The 16,357-nt window shown below is 37.9% G+C and overlaps 3 protein-coding genes and 2 long non-coding RNA genes across 7 annotated transcripts; 3 read left to right on the top strand and 2 right to left on the bottom strand.

Moving 5' to 3' along the window:
* Window positions 1-208: 208 nt before the first annotated feature.
* On the top strand, window positions 209-3,366 carry hoxb7a (homeobox B7a). The gene is made up of 2 exons (XM_043674783.1): window positions 209-1,118; window positions 2,562-3,366. The coding sequence occupies exons 1-2, from the start codon at window positions 719-721 to the stop codon at window positions 2,795-2,797; spliced, it is 636 nt and encodes a 211-aa protein (XP_043530718.1). The 5' UTR covers window positions 209-718; the 3' UTR covers window positions 2,798-3,366.
* On the bottom strand, window positions 2,045-4,805 carry LOC122539748. The gene is made up of 2 exons (XR_006309172.1): window positions 4,582-4,805; window positions 2,045-2,690 (listed from the first exon to the last, which is right to left on the bottom strand). It is a non-coding gene; the product is annotated as an uncharacterized LOC122539748 (long non-coding RNA).
* Window positions 4,806-8,115: 3,310 nt separating this feature from the next.
* On the bottom strand, window positions 8,116-16,208 carry LOC122539750. 2 transcript variants are annotated; one of them, XR_006309174.1, is made up of 3 exons: window positions 16,106-16,208; window positions 10,210-10,291; window positions 8,116-8,811 (listed from the first exon to the last, which is right to left on the bottom strand). It is a non-coding gene; the product is annotated as an uncharacterized LOC122539750 (long non-coding RNA). The 2 variants fall into 2 exon arrangements; XR_006309173.1 differs by lacking the exon at window positions 10,210-10,291.
* hoxb6a (homeobox B6a) lies at window positions 8,854-11,369 on the top strand. Its single transcript, XM_043674775.1, has 2 exons — window positions 8,854-9,940; window positions 10,548-11,369. Exons 1-2 carry the CDS (start codon window positions 9,382-9,384, stop codon window positions 10,805-10,807), a joined length of 819 nt encoding a protein of 272 aa, XP_043530710.1. The 5' UTR covers window positions 8,854-9,381; the 3' UTR covers window positions 10,808-11,369.
* hoxb5a (homeobox B5a) lies at window positions 13,093-15,109 on the top strand. Of its 2 annotated transcripts, none has more exons than XM_043674777.1 (2): window positions 13,093-13,720; window positions 14,471-15,109. In XM_043674777.1, exons 1-2 carry the CDS (start codon window positions 13,186-13,188, stop codon window positions 14,719-14,721), a joined length of 786 nt encoding a protein of 261 aa, XP_043530712.1. In that variant the 5' UTR covers window positions 13,093-13,185; the 3' UTR covers window positions 14,722-15,109. The 2 variants fall into 2 exon arrangements, with proteins under 2 accessions (XP_043530712.1, XP_043530711.1); XM_043674776.1 differs by having other exon boundaries at window positions 13,094-13,720; window positions 14,468-15,109.
* Window positions 16,209-16,357: the final 149 nt, after the last annotated feature.

Below are 16,357 nucleotides of genomic sequence, written 5' to 3'. Positions count from 1 at the left end.
CACCTGACTCAATTTGTCTTTGTGACTTTTTTATTAGTGACCTGTTTATGTTTGCAGCTCACTTGACTCATTTGCACTCATAATTCCTTACTCCCTCCCACCCCACTTCCCCCTCCCCCTTTTAAATAGAACAAGTTGAAGTTCGTCCTGGAGCAGCTGTGGCGAATAAAGTGAGCAGATATCTGCTTAATTTGTTTGTGTAAGTATTGCGATTACAGTGTAGATTTGGAAAGACACGTCCTCGGACTCTCCTCCGGCCAGCGAGCCACCTTAAAGCAGAAATCGATTATTGGGATTCAGTGCGCGATGTTAGAGCGCAACCGAACCAAAAGAAAGCTGTTTTGACAAATGTGTTTCCACTGGAAGCTGAATGCAAGCTACAAAAAGCGAATCGATTTATTTAAATTCCCATCTAAAGAATCGATCGACCAATCCTATAAACTCAAATTGCCTCCCATTCACCTTGTATTTAAAGTTAGACATATTATGACTTGGATGCAGGAATTTTTCTTTAGATCAGAGAATTTTTTTATCATCCAAAGAAGCCGCGGGTAGCCTGATTCTCATTGGCCGGCTGTGTCACGTGCCAATATCACGTGCATCGGGAGGAAAAAGGGGGTTCTTTTGGTGTAAATCTGGACTCTAATTCCGTAATATATCACCGTACCTCGTAAAACCGACACTGAAACGTCCCGGCCTACAAATCACCAGCCAAATTATGAGTTCATTGTATTATGCGAATGCTTTATTTTCGAAATATACAGCTGGAACTTCTGTTTTTCCATCGGGGGTTTTTTCGGAACCAACTTCTTGCGCCTTTGCCTCAAACTCCCAGCGGTCGGGCTATGGCTCTGGGTCGGCTTCTTACGCAGCCACTGTGCCGGGTTTGTACAGCACAGCTAACAGCCTCCACCACCAGTCCCCCACCATGTACACGTCTCCTTATGGCCTCAACGCGAACTCCTTTAACATGCACTGTTCTTCATTCGATCATAACCTCTCCTCACTGATGTGTGGCGCTGGGGACTCTTGCAAGCAGAGTTGCAGCAAGTCGGAGCAAAGAGAGGCAGACCCTCAGTCCGAGAACTTCCGGATCTACCCTTGGATGAAGAGCTCAGGTATGTGAAAAGTCACATAAAATGCATTCTCTTAGAGGGACCGTCAATTGCTTTATTGCATTAGGATGTCGTGCTCATTTATGACGTTCACGAAACAGGGGTATAAATGCAATGCACTCCCCCCAGAAGCAATCAAGTCGCTGACTATAATTTATATTATTAGCTCCATGTGATAAATTTCCAAATCTATCTGAAAATAAAACATCAAATAAGGATCTGAAAAGTTTTATATTGTGGGACACTTCAACAAAAAATTTCTTATTTCTTTACATTTTCACCAACTCTACTTTTAATTCTATCAAAAGCAGTATTGAATTCGGAAGATCCCATGAGATCTAAATCGCCCTCTTTTTCTGCTCATTCCCATTCATTGCAAGTTCTCTGCTATTCGAAGTTCCTCTCTGTTTTTATAAGTTGCAATGTGCTTTTGGTGTTATGGATGCGGCTGCAAAGAGAGGGGGGTTGGTGCTGGTGAGAACTGGGGTGGGTGGGGGGAATAGCTTTTGGTGATTGAAGCGGAATACATCAGGGATGGTAAGAAGATGACAAATGGAGGCTACAAAAAGTGCGCAAAAACTAGCATTAAATATTTATAAAGATATTTCAATTCAATGGGAATTACTTCAATGTACAGCCGACCGTTGTTTTGGTCCAGTCGAACCAATGCGGCAGTTTGTGCTTGTATAGGACGAGGTACGGCAGTGCTGGTGGTGTGAAACAGGGATGGTTTGATTTTGGGTGGGGGCGTCGGGGTGGAGGTGGCCCTTTCTCCTATTTAAACAATTATTTTCCACTGAACAAGAGAGGGGGTTTTTTCAACGCCTTTTCTTCCGAATATTTGGTGAAGTGCTAAGTTCGGGAATCTTTACCGAATTTGGAGATTGGTGCTTTCCTGCACGACCATTCAGACAAACTGAGCCACTGTGTTGTGCTTTAAAACAAATAATAGTATCCATTTTATAACTGCCTCTCAGTTTCAAGTTACATAACATTAATTCACCAAATGCAGAGTGCGGTGAAGATGTAGGACAATGATCATCCATCAATGGATTATAGCTGTTAAACCAATACGCGCTTCCTTGTTTAAAATATTAGTTGAATAAAAAAAATTAAAGTCAACATGCTACTGAGTGACAGTTGTCTCAGGCCTCTAAGTGCTGTGTAAACAGTTTAAATACTTCCCCATATAGAGTTATCCCCGTCTTCTTTATAAAGCATTATTACAAACTTTATATTGATTGTAATCAGTTAGTTTCCGACAGTAATTTATTGTATCTGTCAAGGGGATATTCTGGACATTATGTTGAAATTAGTGGTAGATTTGGAGTACAGGAAAAAGCAATGCCGGCTGTTAGTTAGAGTGCTGTTCCTGCATTGTTGGTAATTTCATTTTTTTCTCTCTCTGTTTCTTTCTTTCGATTCCTCTCCTTGATCATTGTCCAGCTTCAGACAGGAAGAGGGGACGTCAGACTTACACTCGGTATCAGACCCTGGAGCTGGAAAAAGAGTTTCACTTCAACCGCTACCTCACTAGACGGAGACGCATCGAGATCGCACACGCTCTCTGCCTGACTGAAAGGCAAATCAAAATCTGGTTTCAGAACAGGAGGATGAAATGGAAGAAGGAAAGTAAAGCAACCAGTCCACCTGATGCAGGCGAAGAAAAGCAAGAAGAATGAAAACAAAACTTCTAAAAACTCAACAAGAGGCATAAACTTATAAGACTTTTTTAAACAAATGGAACGATTTGTTCCTCATTTCTTAACACTGAAACAGAATACTACCTAAATCTGTAACAGTTTTACTTGTAGTTTGTTTTGTACAGATTAGAGGGGAATAACCCAAAACTATATTGTACAAGTACAGTTATATATAGTCTGTGTGTTAGCCTTTTCAATGTGGTGAATTGTCGTTATTGTAATTAGCGTTGTTTTATCTGGTGTATTTAAAGGAAAACAATGTCAGTGACTTTATATTGGTTACTGTATTGATGTAATTTCTTGTCATTAATATTAGTTTCCAAAAGGAACTTTGTGTAGTCACAACCTGTGTACAGATAATTGTGTTCGTATAAAAACCTGTTACAGTTAATTATATGAAATGTTGTTCTGGTGGAAGTATTGCGTGTAACTTCACTGTACATTTTTTGATATTTAAATATGGACCATTATGTTTGCTCAGTTGAGATTTTGCGCTTTAGCTATGAAGGATGTAAACTGTTCTGTGAAATAAAATTAGGATGTTTTTCGTTATTGTGTTACTCTGTCAAAGTCGACATTTTCTGCCACAAAATACACACAAACCAGGAGGGATCACAGTCTAGTTTTCAACAAAACAATACAATTTCGAGTCTGCGTTTATGAGTTAACACCAATTCTTTGCCCAAATAACCCAGTTAAAGGAAGATTTTCTCTCCGTCATATTCCGAGTTTTGTGCTCCAGTCTATATTCCTCCAATCTTTGAATCGAGCTTTCCCTGATTAAATAATTCCACGCAACAAAGACAATGGGACGTTTTCGTGGAGTGCAAACGCACCTCAGTCTAAATATATCTATAACGCTATATTAAGAGAATTTAGCTGGGTTCAGCGTCGGGGAAGAAGACAAAGCATTTCAGCAATTTCACGGCTTTGAAATTAGTCTTAAAAGGTGAATTAACGATTACATTGTACATAAACGCCCTTTACGTATCTAACATAAGTGTTCCTCAGCAATGCAATATTTTTGTCGGAAAGCGGGGGTAAATGCTCTTCTAGCATCCTTCGAAAACAAAATGAAACAATTAGTATAATTTTGATGCATACAAGATTGCATTTACATTATATCAATTCACTTGTTCCACTATTTAAATATCTAAAATATTTTTAGAGTTTTAGACGCATTGCGCCATGTAGATTGTAGAGGTAAGTCCAGCCATTTATGCAGGGAGAGATTCAAGTCTATTTATCCTCGCTCTTGTCCTTTTCAATTTAGGGTGTACAGGACGAGTGAATCTTCCTGATTTGAGGAAGAAAGTTATTGTAAGAACGATACGCTTTTGACCCCTAAAAACATAAAAACATGGATAATACGAATTAAAATTTAAATTGGGGAAGGTAATTTGCGAACACAGAAAATTGACTTTCAAGACAAATCCAGGTAAATTTCGTTTAACGGACCATTTTATTCCCTTATGAGAAACTAAATTACCAATTTCACATTGCGATTTTCTGCTGGTTTCACCTAAAGCGCACGAACAGGAGAGGCACAAACACAGGAAAAAGTAAAAAATGACTTAATTTTCGCAAAAGTCTTTTTTTTCTAGTTTCTGTAGTCACTTATCTTTCTATAGAAAGGCGGCGGCGAACGTGGGAAGCGGACAGGGAACAGGGTCAATACAATGTGGAATAGAATAAAAGAGAATATAATACAGGAAAAGCAGTGCTATTATGTAAGAAAACATTTTAGAAAATATTCTTTTTACCATTTTGCATTGGCACACAACATGGCGGCGAAGGGGCCTGTTGTTGCTAGTCATGAAGAAATGCAATAAATTCCTTGTTGTTTTATGAAAATTTACAACTTTGTGATAGAACTTTATGAGTGGATCGGTCCTTCGATTGGCCGCTGCCGGTCATGTGGATAGCAACCGTGAACATGAACTTTTTATGATTTCCCATGTGAGTATATTGCAGTATTCTTTTGGCCACCGTACCTTGGGTCGGTCCTGTGTCCTCCTCAGGGCTTCTATCGGTTTTTTTTTCAAACTTTGGTAGTTACTATTGGAGGTGCAAACACACACATCGGCATATACGGACACACACGCACACAAAGTAAACAAGACTTTTTTTTTGCAATCTACCACTTGTCTGTCGATTGGGAATTTCAGCAACGGATGGAGTGGCGCAAATCTCAGTGATGTGGATGATATCATTTTTCAAAGAGGCTCGAATTCCGATTTCCGCGTAAATGACTGATGCATAAAACCCAGCAAATCTGCGGCCGCAGGTTAACCGACGGCTATCAGTTTGGGACAATATTGTTCGCGAAACAAAATCGCGTTGCTTCCAAATTGAGCGAACGATGATCGAAGCAAAATCACAGATGCTGTTGCAAAGGTAAGACGATTACTGTATATATTTGTCAATGGCTTTTTTCCAACAATTGTAATGAATGATTTTGTGCAGAATTTCAGTCAAAGATGAGAAAATAAAGACTTGTTGACTTCAGTTAGAAAATATTTTGATACATTTTGATTACAGTAAGTCGGTGTTTGGAGGCTTCAATTTCAGTAAGCTGTGAAAGTTATTTCTTTAATTTAACTGGAAAACCGCAAGATTGGCAATTGGTGTTTTTTTTTCACAAGCGATTCTATTTCACGGCTCTGTTATATAGTTAAGGAACCTGTTATCCAGTGTCGCTGTGGCGTGTTGACAAATCTTTAATTGTGGTCGAGGGCGAGTTTTGCTATGTAAGGTTAAATGAGCATTGGCGATTGTTAATCTTTTCTCGAGGGTCGCTCATTACGTGAACAATTTTTATCAAGAACAGCAATTAGAACTGCCAGTGTCAGTAAGACTGACGCTTTGACGTATTGTAGTTGTGCTGTAATAGTAATGTTTCCTCCAATTGTGCTTCACGATTGTTAATAATTTGTTTTCAGTCAAGCAGTTGGTTCTGGAGTTACAAATTCATGCATTTATGATATGCGGCGGTTTCTTTTTTCTGTTGGGCAGCATTAAGGTTTCAGCTTACAGTGTTAGTGGGTAACAGTCTGGTGATATAATATAAGATGGCGTTTAGTTGACCGTGGTTTAGAATGTTTAGTAACCAAGAGGCCCAGTAGTTCTGCATTGATATAATATAAATCTCTCAGGGTTTTTGCTGGGGGCAGGGAGGCGGGATTTGTTGCTCTCTGCTGCCACCTTGCGTTCCGTTCGGCCGAGGAAATCGGGAAATGAGCAAAAAAGATGTACTACATCTGCAGAATTTGTAAACGGTCAAAGCTGCGTAAAAGAGCAGCTATGTTGTATACATATAATTTGTGTGTCAGTTTGTTTGTGGGGGTGGCGCATGCGAGTAATATAAATATTCATAAATAACTGAATAAATTAGCAGTGGTTATCATTATTGGTCTGTAGTAAGTTACATATTTGCTTTCTCTTTACATATGTGTCTCAGTGCAATAATTGCATTTACTACAATGTAACTATGTATGGTTGTGATATTATTGTTTTGGTTATTCTTTTTAAAGAAGAAAGCCATGATATGCAGAAGATGCAGTACACCGTAGCCTTCGCACGGTGATATGTCCGAATGTAAATGCAATGCAATCATCATGGTCTTTCTCACAAACACTTCACCTTAATAGCAGCCAATGGGTATTAAAGAAAACGGGTTTAGATGAAAGTTTATTGACTAAATTGAATTTTGTGTCAATGTTATTCTGCAGTTGAGATTTGTAAAATTCTCGTGTAAACAACTCTCTTTGGAATAAATTCCTGGCTCCGTCCGATTAGCAGCAAATTGTGAACAAGGCCCAAATTTGTTATGCATCCCTGGACAGATAGCAATCCTGCAAACCAGTTTTCTAATGTGTAAGGCTCCTGCTTTGTAGCGTAACCAGAGCGGTTGTAAACGAATTTCTGCCTTTAATGTCCCGACTCATAAACAATAAACAAAAAACACAGAACTTCTGTCACCCCCTTTAATTTTACCTTCCCACACTTTCAAAGGGGATTTTATGCTCCCTTCCTGACAAAGAGATGTTGAAATTGACACGGAAAGTAAATGGTGACCTCGCTAGACAGTAAAAAGGAATATTGTCGGGATGGGAGGAATACCTAAGACCCAAGCCGTAAAATGCTCGTTGAAATGAGCAAATACCAAGTTTGCTTTTGAAAATGCATCTCAACTTATTTTAAAAAATCCTTATAGTTAGACGAATGCCTTTAGATCTTCAAATAGCAGCTATAGCATTCTTTGGAAACGCAGCGTTGAATAATTGAGCTCCAGGACAAGTCACAACATTACAATATATGTCCTGCCTTGTTTTATAATTCGATTCTTATTTATTCTAAAGTTACTTTTTAATATATTTATTTATAAATGGAACAAAGCTTACATTAGTTTTAAATCACCCTGATAATTTACAATGATTAAGCAATAAAATTGCACAGTATCAACTGCCTTTAAGAAAAAAGCTTGTGAGATAAAACCATCTTACAATTACAAAAATAATGTACACTTGGATATTTTAGTGCATGGAAGTGAAAATATCGAAGATTTGATATCAGATTGCAACTGGTTTGAACTGGTTTCTTCCGAATATGAAAGTCATTTGGAAAGTTGCGATTTATATGCAGACTCTTATCACAGTTCAAAGCTTTCATAAAAGTAGAACATTGGTTCCATTTTGTTTTGAAAAAAAAAGGTAAACATTAGTTCCAGAAGTAATTTGGAGGGATTTAGCTTGAATCTCGTAACGGCCACTTCTGCAAAGAATTTCATACTAGGAATCTCCCAGGTGGGTAAAAAAAACTTTATCCCTTCGCATTTAATTATCTTTCTCACCGTGCTCAATCCGCCATGTTTCTTAACAAGAAAGCAACCGCTTCTTAAAATGAACTGGTATCTAGAAATAGGGATTTCTTTAATTTCTCACTAATCAGTTTATGATTCCTTGAAACAGATGTAGAAGCAAGGAAATGGTGCCTTCCAGAGGAACTGCTAAAAATAAATGCTTAATGTCCAATACAAACTCTGACACTTGTAGGATTTCAGAGTCTTACACGATAAAATAATTATATCTATTTTAAATATATCTGTGATTTTTTAATCTAAAGTTTAAATAGGATCAAAACAGATTTTGTTTTAGAAAAGGAATCCTTGGGTATGCAGTCGGATACAGCAAGTTCTGTGTTTTTATTTTTTAAAACTGATGAATTTTGCAAGTAAATCTAAGAGATACGATTAAAAGAGCTGATATTTGAACAAATACACGTTACAAATACAAATATTACAATGCATAAATTTTATTTCTCTAAAGCATAGTGTATGTGTGCAACAAGGTATCATATACAGAAATCGGAACTGCAACTTTCAATGAAATCTGACGTGCGCACCAAATTAGTTATGTGAAAGCTTGCAAGCTGTGCGTAGTCCTCAATATCGCTCAGTTATCTATTAAGCACTTAACGCAACTGACCTTAAGAAATATTCGTCTGTACTTGTTTAAATACATGGGATTAGTCTGTAAATGGTGCACTCAGTCAGCTAAACAGAACATATTTACATATCTCCACACTTTAGTCAGCGAAAACCCCGTCTTGCTGCCCTTGGTCGCAGTCGCAGTCTCACTTTACAAAGGCGCAACTGTCTAAGATTTCGGGTTTTAACTCATTTTACACCATTTTCTGAATGCTCTGTGTTTGTCTTTATGACATTTTTACACAAAAAAAACTCCTCACATTTTCGTTCTGGAACTTTGAAAGAATACAACTTAAGTTGTACATTCATCGCAGTGATTGCTTTGTGATCTATTCCGCTGGTGCCTCATTTTCAGGGATTTGATTTAGTTGTCTTTTCATTTTGGAAAGTTTCTTCCGTTCGCTTTGTGGTTTCAATTAGAGATTAAAAGTTTGTATTCAGATCCCCTTTTCGTGCCTCAAAGTTAAACTGCATTCGCCGAATTACATTCTTACACAGAAGAGAACTGCAACACAAGCACAACAAACGACTATCAGGAATTCTGGAGTGCATAACATACAAGCCACCGAGAGATTTCTGTACATCCATCAGAATATGCGAACGAAACTGTGTGGTAAATAACGTTCAGTGTTGGAAATATTAATGGAAACATCTTGAATGCATCTTGAATTATACAGCCATAATCCAAGACAGATCCCTAAGAAGCATAAAACCGAGCTCCGATTTAACAGGGAGAAAGCAATAAAATTGAGTTAATAAGTGTTTAGTGAATTATCTGGATACTCGCACAACAGAGGACATTGTATTTTGGTTGTTTGTTTAGTTTGAATGGCTAAATTATTTCGCTGTCTGCATCAAGACACCGATGCATTAATTTAAACATTCTTACACATTTTATTCATTTGAGTACAGAGCGAATCTAAAAATTATGTGTGTATATCTCTCTCTTTCTATGTTTGGGACTTTTTCCCATCACATGTGCCGGTTTCTGCTAGCCTCTCTGATTCATGGATAAGTCCCTCATGGGTGCTATTTTCCTATCAAACAGTATTGCCATTGGTCAGTCGATGATCAGATGGTTATATTTCCTGCTGTCCTTTCTGGCACTTGGCCATCCCGAATCAAACCCATCTCGCTAACTGCTAATAGCACAGGCACTTGGACTAATACACAACAAATCATAACAGAGCACAGCCAACAAATGAGTTCGTATTTTGTGAACTCCACTTTCCCGGCCACTCTTGCTAGTGGACAAGAGTCCTTCCTTGGGCAGATTCCGCTATATTCCTCCAGTTACGACCCTTTAAGACACTACCCAGCCACATATGGGGCTACAAGCATGCAGGATAAAAGCTACCCGTCACCCTCCTACTACCAACAAGCCAACGGAGCGTATGCGTGCAATCGGACACCCTGTGATTACGGTGCCCCCAGTTTTTATCGGGAAAAAGACCCTTCATGCGGCGCTTCCTCCACCAACTCCAAATATCACTCATTGGAGGATGCAACACATTTCAACCCGGAACAACGCAAATTCGAGTGTGCACAAAACAGAATTTTATATGGAGAAGTGGATGATCAGAAGAGTTCGCTCCCAGTGTACCCTTGGATGCAAAGAATGAACTCCAGTGGTGGTAAGTTTGCCCTTTGTACTCTTTTCCTTACATATTTGGAGAAAAACAAAGTTTGGCGCATGCTTATATTGAACTTAACAAGAAAGTGATGAACATTTAATCCCTTAAACTGATTTGTTGGAAAAGAGAATTAAACGTTTAATGATTTCAGAAGACTTTAATACAATTCAGACGAAATTATGTACCGCTGCAAATTTTGAGATACTGAATAAATGATTAAAGCTCAACATCTAATATAGAATAATATGTATATAAAATATAACGCTGACCTTTCATTGTGAAGTATGATCAGTTGTTTTCTTTATACTGAAGAGTTTACTGCACAGTCAATAGGCCCACCGGTTCTAAAGCCTTAATCGAACGGAATGTAAGCATGCCAAGAATAGAGATCATTATTTAGTGCTTCAGAATCGAAAGTACTCATCAAACGGTGTATTATGAAACTTATAGTTTAACGTTTAACGTCTCGTATAATCAATGTGGTCCATTTGTTATTTATATGCTTCAGTACTGTTGCAATAGACGTGTAATAATCGACAGCTTTGTTTTATCTTCCCTCACTGTCTGTATCTCTATCTGTCCATCTTCTTTTACTTTTACTCTGAAGCCTCAGCTTTTAACCCAAATGGACGGCGCGGGCGGCAAACCTACACTAGATATCAAACCCTGGAGCTGGAAAAGGAGTTCCACTTTAACCGCTACTTGACCAGAAGACGCCGGATAGAGATTGCACACGCACTTTGCCTCACAGAACGCCAGATCAAAATCTGGTTTCAGAACAGGCGCATGAAATGGAAAAAAGAGAACAAATTGCTGGGCTCCTCGCAATTAAGCGGAGAGGAAACAGAAGAAAAATCAACAGAGTGAAAACAAGATACAGAAAAAGAAGGGAACGCTGTGCAGTTCTTTAACTAAAAATAAAAAAAATCAAAGTTTACAATTTGTTTGCTGTTGCGCACCAGTGGAGTTGTACATTTCTGTATTTGTTGTGAGATTTATTATAAAGTTATGCATTCCTTTGGTCTAGCCAAGCAGGCAATGTTTCACATTGGTGTCAATAGTTTTAAAACATTAGCATTCCATTAATTCTGTATCTCAATTGAGCTGTTGCAATATTGTGACTTTTGACGTTCGTCTCAGCTCTCTAGTTTAAAGATAGTGTATTTTTTTGTGCACTGTGAACAATTATTTTTGATTTATTTTGTGGATGCGTGCGTGTGTGGAAATGAGTGTGCGTGCTTGTGTAAATTACACAATGAGGTTTGAATATCGTATTTTGGATTGTTTTCGTAACGGAGCGAGGAAAATAAAAGCAAATGTCTTAAGATTTGAGTAAGAGGTTATTTTTTTATTTCAGTTTTTGTTAAATTAATGTGATTGTAGCATGCGTCATACATTTTAAAGACTGAGCATCATTACCTGGAATGATAATAAAAGGTTTTTTTCCTAAAAGTGTGTATTTCTCAGTTTCAGAATCATAATGTACATGGAAACCATTGATAATCCACCAGAGAGATCTGGTATAAACTCTACATCCTCCACTTCGCTACTCATAACTAATCTTAGTCTGGATTGTAATATATTACAAACAAAAACTTGACAGTCCTCATTGAATTTCGGATAATTGATTTATCTCTATGATTTTCCTACAAATTCAAAATTCATTCCAGTAATCAGCTCATTGTCCGCATCTAAAAATCAGGCTCGGTTAAAGAGGCGTTACTGGTTGATGATAGGCAAATCTTTGAAATTTGCAACCAGTTCACTACTGGGCGAAGCAAAGGGCTCTGCGGTTTTTAACAACTGTTTTCCTGGTTCCAATTATTTTATTCTCTGTTGCACAATCAAGAAAACACGTCGTGTCTTGCTAAATGCTCGCTCCAGTTATAGAACAGTCTTATCATACAAATTTGTATGATAAAAAAACAGGATTTGAGCACAAATATTTTGTGGTCAGAAAAATACGTTCCTTCAAAAAAATCTTTCTTTATATCGAATGAGGAAGTTTAATCCTTCCTTATTCGAAATAAACAGCAATGCGCACCAAAAATGCTGAAGTGCGCTTTGCTAATTATTCACTGAGCCCTTCAGGAGGTAGGTTGTGTTGAAGTGCTTATGCGAATCCGGTAAAAGATCATGTAACGAGACTGGACTTATGCGTATACTAAACACTAAGAAACGATTCGCGTCTCCGCAATGTGAATAAATATTATTCATTTAGCATTTTAGTCAGAATAATGAAGTAGTTCTTTATAAAGAATATTGATACCAAATAGGAGCGGTGGTACAAAGTAGCTCAAACATATATTTTCTTAAGCTAACATCCTTCAAAATATAGCAAAGGAAAGAACCGTGCTATCCGCGCAGCCCAAGCAGTGCACCAACGTGCAAATTAGAACTTTCTAAGAATTCGTCCTTTCCTTGTCTTCAAACAGCCTGTGCAATTTGAAGATAAAGGTTTTTTAAAGAAAAAAATCAGTCCAGTATATTTTATTCGCAATAATTATCACGTTTCAGAACGAACTTCATCCCCGCATTGGAATGATAACATTTAGCAAATAATAACGCTTACAGCGCAATACCCATTGTAGGTCGATGAATGCGTACATTTAACTGACTAGTCAAGGATGGCAAGTTAATTGTTTTTAAATGTATCTGGTCAAAAAAACGAAATAAATTGCTCCACACTAAGCATAGCTATAAACGTGATTTCCAATTCAATTGCAAGATAATTGAATAGCCGTTTTATAGTTAGCATTTTTGAATTTTTTAACAAATGCATTGTCAAATGTTGAATAAGATATGTGGCAAACTGTATTGGAACAGTGTATTGATTTGAGGTAGGTAAATTTAAAATATAACTTTTTGTTGCGTTATTATTAATACAAGAATGCCAATGTCAATACATAAGCAATGACCTTAATTTGTGTAATGCAGACAGAGCCCAGTAGGTGGCGCAGTCTGCAAACCTGGCCACCATTTGGAACCTTGCATTCACATGGCGTAACGATTCTCGGATCGTCATTATTTGTAACCATAGAGCATGAATTACCCCTTGAGGTCATCAGTGAGAATTTACGACTGGTCAACAAAAGCACGTGATTCCGACTCGCACCCCCCATATTTGGCCGCATACATAGAAGCGAACGAAGTACAGTCATTTCTATAATTCATTAATATATCATAAATCGTGCAGGACTGGGTTATAACGACTAACAACCACAAATCAACCCAAAAAAACCCAAATGAGCTCTTACTTTGTAAACTCATTCTCCGGTCGCTATCAAAATGGCCCGGATTATCAGTTACTTAATTATGGGACGAGCAGCTCCGAGAACGGACCATACAGGGATTCAGGCACCATGCATTCAGGCACTTACGGCTACAACTACAATGGTATGGACCTTAGCATCACCCGTTCAGCCTCATCTAACCACTTTGGAGTGGTTAATACAGAAAAGTCCAGAAGCTATCCTTCAGCTACAGAAACCAGGTTCAGACAAGCAGCGAGCTGCACCCTCTCATCTCCAGAACCCCTTCCTTGTTCCGGCAAAGACAGTCACGGAGTCAAGGGTTCCCCATCCGATCCGACTACCTCCTCTAGTTCAGCAAGTAATTTTACAGAAATGGACGAGGCCGGAGCATCCTCGGATGCCGAAGAGGGCACTCCAGCCAACAACAACAACCATCCCAGGGCACAGCAAGAATCAACACAAGCAACAACACCAGAACAGCAACCACAAATATTTCCTTGGATGAGAAAGCTGCACATTGGCCATGGTACACTTTCATTTTCTGTTTATCACCCTAAATATTGCTCTGTGGTCAGGTAATTCATGGCGTCCTATTGTGCAATCTGAGTGACACAAAATAGGAACAATTTGTATTTCTCTGCTCTACAGAAACTAAGCTAATGATTTTTCGGCAAATTTAATGCAACTCATTTAACAGCAATTTTATAACGTGCATGCAAAATAATATGCAATTCGACCAAAAAAAATCAGTAAATTTGAAAATCTGTTATATTTAAAGCAGATGGGCTGTAAATATTATATGATATCTATGATATTAGTGTATTGAAAGCTATGACTTTAACTGCACGGTCAGCATAATAACAAAGAGAACTGTGCACTAACCCTGGATAATCAATGTTTCTGTGATCCATTTTCTGTGGATCTGCTTGCAATTTCAGACAATTCTTTTTAAAAGAATGTATGTGTATATAACTGTGCATGTCTGGTGTGTGTGTGTGTTTGTGTGTGTGTGTATGTGTGTGTGTGTGCAGATAATTAGAAGCACAGCCGTCAAGACACAGGTTACATGCTCAGACAATGAAAAGGAAAATGATAATTAATAGCAATTCAAATTGGGACAATATACTTTCGTTTTGACGTACGTGGCCGGAGAGGCCCAGGGAAGAGAATATTCCACTTTCAAGGTATAAAATTGTATTTTTAAAAAAATGATGTTTTTCAAAGGAGATGGATAATTCAGCATGGTTAAAAAAAAACTTCCTGTATTTATTAGCAGATGGCATGGGTGGACCCGACGGGAAAAGAGCCAGGACTGCTTATACTCGTTTTCAAACGTTGGAGTTGGAAAAAGAGTTCCACTTCAACAGATATCTAACCCGACGGCGGAGGATAGAGATTGCCCATGCTCTGTGTCTCTCAGAACGGCAGATCAAGATTTGGTTCCAGAACCGGAGGATGAAATGGAAAAAGGACAACAAGCTGAAAAGCATGAGCATGACGGCCGGAGCAAGCGCCTTTCAACCCTAACATATCAAATAGAAAAATAACAGACACCGTGCACCAGTACTGTACAGCGAGGCACATTTTCCCCGCGTGTTGTTAAATATTAAAGATGGATTAAACTTTTCTGTGGTATTGCTAACATTTTTCTTTTAACCTGTGTTGTTCTTTCGCTGTTAAATGCTTGTTTCTATCTTACATATGTCTGTGTCAGTGAACTATTGGTGCTTTCTTGAAAAAGTAGCATGGTTTTTTGTGGATTGTAAATGGTATAACTTATTTATAATTGACGCAAGTTGTACAATTTGATCTTCCTCTCCCCCACCCCACCTATCCAATGCGCTGATTAAGTGCGAAAATCTTTGCTGTTACTCTATCTTCTCTCAAAAATATAACCACCTTCCTGTAGCTACTGTCCTTGACGCTGTCGGTGAATTTAAGCAAAGTATGTATGTCGAAATACCATGTAGAATTCTAATCTTTCGTAATACATGTGGATAGATACTGAAATCAACGATGATTGTATACGATTATTTAGTGAGTTATAATGGTTGTAAATAATTCAAAAAAGTTTATAATGTTGCCTATAGCTAGACTGTAATGGGCAGGGTGATGAATGGCATATTTTCTGTGGGAAAGAATGACAACTATGTTTAGTTCCTACAGTATATTGCCACCAAGCTTTTTGTATTTGTTTGTAGCTTAATTCAAAATAAAGTTAAAGTTTCTCATAACTACCCCTAATCTCCGTAGTGTAGTATGTTGACTATAAACAAGCTGACATCCTATTACCTAGTGAAATGCGTTCTACTATATTTGGTGAATATATATCGTAGTATCTAGCACATAAAATATTATCAGCACTGATATATTTAAATATTGCTACGTGTTTGGTCGTAACTCCATGTATTGTGCATTTTGTAAAGACATATAAACGATGCACAGAAGGAATTTTTCATCGACATCTATTGATTAACTCTGGGTTTATCTTTCAAAAATAGTTCTATAAGATATGATTAGAACGTGACCTTACCTAGCTGTTTTAGTTAACCATTTATGCTAAACGCTAAAGCTCATCTGTTACGCGCGGCTTTGAGTTGCTGGTTGATGTTTAAAAGGCGATATTTATGTGATTTGAATTTTTGCATTTGGTGATTTCTGGATTTAACTAAACTCGCCATCTTCTTGCTAAACACTTTAAAAGGATTTTTTACTATTCACTTTTGTTGTGTATATTCGAAAAAACGTGTCTCGGACTTGATTTCTGCGCTGTGCCCCTAGAGATTTATACAGTAACAAGATGTGTTGTTCCGAAGTTTGTCTAAATAACAAACTACACGCATTTCTTTTTTAAATCTGGCTTCATTTTTGTGCAACAGGTAACTCTTAGTTTAGTTTAAACTCAACTTACCAAAAGAACGTCCAAGTGCTTATCGGTAGTTGATAAGTCACACAGCAAATGCTAGGTCTATCCTGAAAAGTGCATGCTCCCCTTGTGAATATAACAAACTACGTATACAAGAAGTCGGTATGACATGGGGATGTCAAATGAATTGGGTATTTATCTCAAAGTTAGATCGTAAAAATCGCCCATACCGCAGTCAGATACCCCTACTGGCTCTCAAAAGTCACGTGGGGTCGTTAAAGTTAGTTTTATGGTTCT

The sequence above is a fragment of the Chiloscyllium plagiosum genome, chromosome 33 (genome assembly GCF_004010195.1).
Source record: "Chiloscyllium plagiosum isolate BGI_BamShark_2017 chromosome 33, ASM401019v2, whole genome shotgun sequence".
Lineage (NCBI taxonomy): Eukaryota > Metazoa > Chordata > Chondrichthyes > Orectolobiformes > Hemiscylliidae > Chiloscyllium > Chiloscyllium plagiosum.
This window is presented reverse-complemented; position numbering and strand designations above follow the sequence as displayed.

What these genes read in the sequence shown, in the direction of transcription:
- hoxb7a (XM_043674783.1), top strand. Translation starts at nt 719, where the DNA reads ATGAGTTCATTGTATTATGCGAATGCTTTATTTTCGAAATATACAGCT. An exon ending in CCCTTGGATGAAGAGCTCAG is followed by an intron (nt 1,119 to 2,561) that starts GTATGTGAAAAG and finishes ATCATTGTCCAG; the next exon opens with CTTCAGACAGGAAGAGGGGA.
- hoxb6a (XM_043674775.1), top strand. Translation starts at nt 9,382, where the DNA reads ATGGTTATATTTCCTGCTGTCCTTTCTGGCACTTGGCCATCCCGAATC. An exon ending in AAGAATGAACTCCAGTGGTG is followed by an intron (nt 9,941 to 10,547) that starts GTAAGTTTGCCC and finishes TTTACTCTGAAG; the next exon opens with CCTCAGCTTTTAACCCAAAT.
- hoxb5a (XM_043674776.1), top strand. Translation starts at nt 13,186, where the DNA reads ATGAGCTCTTACTTTGTAAACTCATTCTCCGGTCGCTATCAAAATGGC. An exon ending in AAAGCTGCACATTGGCCATG is followed by an intron (nt 13,721 to 14,467) that starts GTACACTTTCAT and finishes TGTATTTATTAG; the next exon opens with CAGATGGCATGGGTGGACCC.